This window comes from Morone saxatilis, unplaced genomic scaffold (genome assembly GCF_004916995.1).
Source record: "Morone saxatilis isolate NCDOM2014 unplaced genomic scaffold, NCSU_SB_2.0 Contig5, whole genome shotgun sequence".
Classification (NCBI taxonomy): domain Eukaryota; kingdom Metazoa; phylum Chordata; class Actinopteri; family Moronidae; genus Morone; species Morone saxatilis.
The window spans coordinates 25695290-25700864 of record NW_023340095.1 but is presented as its reverse complement, the minus strand read 5'-3'; the positions used below and the strand labels follow the sequence as shown (position 1 = coordinate 25700864).

The 5575-nt window shown below is 40.6% G+C and overlaps 1 protein-coding gene across 1 annotated transcript; it reads left to right on the top strand.

Annotated features, from left to right (window-relative positions):
- The first annotated feature begins 433 nt into the window (after positions 1 to 433).
- Positions 434 to 2288, top strand: LOC118338709 (ADP-ribosylation factor-like protein 4C). Its single transcript, XM_035676004.1, has one exon. The coding sequence runs from the start codon at positions 1096 to 1098 to the stop codon at positions 1672 to 1674; it is 579 nt and encodes a 192-aa protein (XP_035531897.1). The 5' UTR covers positions 434 to 1095; the 3' UTR covers positions 1675 to 2288.
- The last annotated feature ends 3287 nt before the right edge of the window (positions 2289 to 5575 follow it).

Here is a 5575-nt window from a genome sequence, read left to right as displayed (position 1 = left end):
TCCATTTACCATTTACCATAATTATAAATGTCAGCTTCAATCTTTCAATTCACTATCACAAAGGTTTTCTCTTTAGAGTCTGTTCATCCTCCGCTCCTCATGTTCTTGCACATTTACACCAGACGATGGCGGTGTTGACTATGATGGATTCTAGGAGAACACATTGGATTATACACCCTTATTTCTCACATAATAACACAATATACACACAACGTGACTGGTTTGTATTTGATTACCCCTTTGTTCTGGATTGTTTTTCTTTCTGTCACAAAATTGTACAGAGACCAGCTTTGTTTCATTTATTACTTTATATTAATGAGCATTCAGACTTTATTTTATTCCCAACACAAAGATCTCTACAGTATGTTGTTATGAAGCGTCGTTGCACGTTAAGAAGTTTGTGTTTGTCTCTGTGGGAACCGGATCGCCACAACAGCTCGTGAGGACGCTCGCTGCCTCATTGGCACATGTCCCGGCGGGGTGGAGCGAAGCGGGGCCGCCTCTTGTTTTGCGGTCTTGTTGTTGTCAGCCTCACAACAGTCCAGCTGCAGCGAGCGTCGGTAGAGGAGCGCCCGACAAGAACCGGCGAACGAATCGGTGGCTTTCATTGGACGTTATCTGTTCATTCACAGCCGCAGTCAGAATCTGAGAGACTGTGAGCAGTTTCAGGGAGTGTTTGTGTCCTCTGATTCCGGAGAGAGTTGAATCACTACAGCAGGGTTTTCAGGCTGGTGAAGGTCTGTGATCATCGTCGTCCTTCCCAGCGCTGACACCGTCCACGCTGCCCTGAAGGAGTGTTTTTGTGGAGCTTCTTAGTTGCCGAATGGATGTGAGTGCGTGTGGAGAATACTAATGACCGGCGCGCTGCGTCCTTCCGAGGTGCACCGTGTCCCCCGCTGCTGCTGAGGGCCACAGCAGAGCAGAGCACTCATCCAGAGCGCATGGGCCTGCGCACCACCTCAGTCTCGACCTGAGGAATCCTACACCCTCAACACAGGATTTAATGAGCGGGATCTGAGCACCACAGCTCTTGTTTTTTTCTATTTACAGCACCGGGGTGGATATAAAATCCCCCCAGCAGAAAAAAACGCCAAAATGGGCAACAGCTTCTCCAACATCTCTGCCTTCCAGTCTCTCCACATCGTCATGCTGGGGCTGGACTCTGCTGGAAAGACCACAGTTCTTTACAGACTCAAATTTAATGAATTTGTCAACACGGTTCCTACGATCGGCTTCAACACCGAGAAGATCAAGCTGAGCAACGGCACGGCGAAGGGCATCAGCTGTCATTTCTGGGACGTTGGGGGCCAGGAGAAGCTTAGGCCCCTGTGGAAGTCGTACAGCCGGTGCACTGATGGGATCATTTACGTGGTGGACTCTGTGGACGTTGACCGGCTGGAGGAGGCCAAGACTGAGCTTCACAAAGTCACCAAGTTCGCAGAGAACCAGGGCACGCCGCTGCTGGTCATCGCCAACAAGCAGGACCTGCCCAAGTCTCTCCCAGTGGCGGACATTGAGAAGCAGCTGGCTCTGCATGAGCTCACCCCCTCCACTACCTACCACATTCAGCCTGCCTGCGCTATAATAGGAGAGGGGCTCCACGAGGGCATGGACAAACTGTATGAAATGATACTGAAGAGGAGGAAATCCCTGAAGCAGAAGAAGAAGCGGTAACAGCTGCTGACTCCGTGGACTTCCTGGAAGGACTCTGCCAGTGTTTCCCCAAACAGGTTTACTTTCCAGTGATTTTTTAAGGTATTCTCTGTCTGGATTACAGCTGTTCTACGCTGTGAAGCCCCGCTGGATGATGCTTTTGCACACAGGAGGCTGCCTCAGCGGCTGCAGGATATGATATGAGGTTAACCAAAAAGACAAATAAAGAAACTTGAAATGACTCTTTAGGTCTCCAGCGTGGAGGAGTAGGAACGGGCTGGCCCGTTTATTTGCTGCTTTATGGTGGATTTTGAACACAGTTTGACTGAAGAAACTCTCAGTAGGTCACTGAAGTTTGAATTTTGCACGTGGCTCGGGTCACTTGTGCCCCATGCTCCTTTTATTTTAGACAACTGTAGTATGAGTCTGTGATTATGGATGTCACGCAGACTGTTTTCTGGAGCATCGAAGTAGCCTTTCCTCCACACGGTGGACTGAGGTGTCCACTACTTTGCACTTTTCATTTCCTAACAGTAAAGAATACACTGTATTAACAAAGGAGCAGATCCAGGTGGTTTATGTACCAAGAAGCCAAAATTGAAGTATTTTTTGAATATTAAAAGATTTAAAATCCATGATTTGGGTTGACTGTTCTTCATTTACATGTGGTCAGAGATAATGACGTGGTGGCAGGAAGTGGGACTATTCGAACAATTTGGCACGATGTAGACCTGCTGATTTGATAGATGTCTTTATCCAGATACTTGAGGTGTGAATCAGAGAGAGAAGTCAAAGGATAAACGAGAGAAATTCCTTCTGATGTCTGAACCTCAAGGTGTTGAAAAGGCCTTCCTGTTTTAATCTTCAGCACTTATAGTGAACATTTAGAGCAAAGCTGGAGCTCGGTGGTGAAATTTATAGATCTGCATTGCGGTGCTGTGTTTTCTGTTTCACTACAGTGTTTACAGCAGCGACCTGTGCTCCATCCGGACCACCAGTGTCAGGTTTCTGTCCGAATACAGTTAATTCTTACCCATTGCTTGCTAATTCATCTAATTTTGTAATTATTTTTGGACAGTGAGGAGAGGTGGACATGTACAGCTGCTGTGTGAAGTACAACATGTTAAATCAGAAAGTTGCTGATTATATGCACATTAATAAAAAAATAGTATTGATTATTTTATCAATGAAATGATGAATTGATGTGGTTCATAAAATGTCAGAAAATAATGAAAATACGTTTCCCCAAAGCAAAGTATTCAACGTTATAGAGGTCTAACCACCAAATACTCAAATAGCTTTTTCTTGAAAGACAAATAACTTTAATGATGCATCGATCATAAAAACAGCTGCAGATGAATATTCTGCCAAGTGATTAATCATTTCAGCTTTAAATTAAACCCTCACATGAATAATTCTAGTGCCTGACTTGTGCTTCCTGTGCCTGCTATGCAGCACCGGCAGCACTGTGTTAAGATTTTGTGTTACTGTTCATCTTGAATGAAACTTCCTGACAGTGTGTAGAGTACACTGCTGCTCTTGGTGGACTGTACAGTGCTGGAAAGTAACTAAGTACATTTACTAAAGTACAAGTTTGTCCAGATGTACTTAAGTATTTCCATTCTGGTTCACTGCATTCTTCTGCTCCACTACATACCAGAGGCAAATCTTGAACTTTTTACTACACTGCATTTGTCTTACAGCTGTAGCTACTTTTTGATACTAAGATTTTACATAAAGACAGACACGATAAGCTTATAAACTGCATTGTTAAAGATTTAATGAGTGGCTCAGATACTGATTCGCAGAGGTGCATATTTAGATTTCCCACACTCCATTTCCATTTAAAGAACTGTTCAAGAGGTCCAATTATGCAACATTTCAATAAAAGTACATTGGAAAGGAGTCCAGAAAATGATAATACGTTTGTACATTAAAACTTTATATTTTCTTCTCTCCTCTCACAATAATCCTCTCACGACCCCTCAGATTTATCCGTAACAGTAAACAGTAAAATGCATCTCTAACACTGATGCATCAGTAATTACAATCAAATAGAATATGTATCAGTAATAGGAGACATTTTACTGCAATAAAATACAAATGTAATCTTTTTTAATTTTGAATGCAGTACTCTTACTTATGGTATTGGTACTTATGAAGGATCTGATGCTTCTTCCAACACTGCTGTTATTAATCGTTAGTATCAGAGAATTTTCCATTGCTGTCATGTGAATCATCATTTCACACCTAACGCCTATAGTTTGCCTATACAGCCTCACAGAGCAGCTAGCTTGTTTCATGTTGATGCAATATACTCTATAAATGTGATTATTTAAATGTGAATATTTTAATAATGATAAGTAATATCTTTGTCACATTACCACTTCAGTCAGCAGCAGGAAATGTTGAAAGCAGAAACTTCTAGCTGTGAGGATACATTTAGAACAATTACAAACCTATATACGAACTGTGTGGTTATCTAAAAATAAAGCACATCTTCCAGCCTATTAGAGTTTAGTATTCCCTGTTAATGCTGTCTAAGACACAATAACTGCTGGTAAATACAATTCTGTCATGCTATTACATCAGTGATTCCCAACCAGAAGTACGTGTACCCCAGGGGGCACTTCTGCAGTTATTAAGGAGTGTTTTAAAAAACTGAGGAATAACTGAACTGATTCTAAAAAACTGAAAATGCAATTTAATCAAAAACCTATAAATCAACATACTGAATCAGCTGTAAGACCTGAACAGCAGGTGTAACAATTGAGAGTACAGGAAACAGCAAGCAGAGAAGTCTAAATAGTTAGCTTAAAGTATTAAAGAAAATAGCAATAAAATGCATAAATTATTAAAAAATAAATCTATAAATTGTCAAAATAGTAAAAAGTCACAAATTGTCGAAAGGTTCACTGAAAAAGTAAAAAACATTGATAAAATCATCTATAAATGAAACTAAATAGCTAAAAATAAAGAGAAATGATTAAAATAGCCAAGAGTAATGGATAAATAATTAGCTTGTTCCACAAGCAGTACGTATGCAAAGTCAAACACACCAAAACACTGACAGTTCAATATGAAATACTATAATGTAATATTTATAATATATGAAACAATATTCCAATAATATCCACTTTTATATAGTCAATAGTGTTAAATAACATCCAGTTTAATATCGATGAACACATTTAGAACATGGTTGGTAGTGTTGATGAAGTGGGTATTTGAGATCCTCTGACAGGACTGTGGGGGTACCTCTGAACCACTCTATTACATTATATACCAAGGACTAGTTTTTACACATTTTTGACCCGTCCAGGATTATTGAGAGATGGTTGAGACAATCATACTCCCCTCTTGCACAGAAACAGAAACCTAGACTTCACTTCGAAGATGTCGAATAAACTGCTAAGTCACTTCATTCCATAGCACTAAGAGAAAAAACACTTATATTTAAAAACATAACTAGGAGGGAACACCAGTGTGTGTTATTGACAACTGGCTTGCCCATAAAAAAAACAAAAAACTGAACAGAACGAGTCCTGTCATCTCAGGACAAACCGTTGCTATGGCAACAGCATACAGAACCAACCCAGTCCACCCTCTGTGATTTAAGAAACAGATTTCTCTTCTTGCAGTTGTCTGCAGTGTTACTGTGTGTGTGTGTTTAATTTTTATTTGATTGTATAGTTTTACAGTATCTTATCTATTCTGTTTCATCTTGTGGCAGTAAAAGCCAGGACACCCATGTTTTTTAGGCCTGCACCATTCCATCAAATATTCTCCAAAATTCACCCTGATATATTTGGGATGTTTGGAAATTCTGGGCATAAGAGGGAATGGGTTCTGTGGCCATTTAGTTATTTGAGCCAAATTTCTGGATTGGTTTCAGCTTTAGTTAAAGGGACAATGTGTAGTA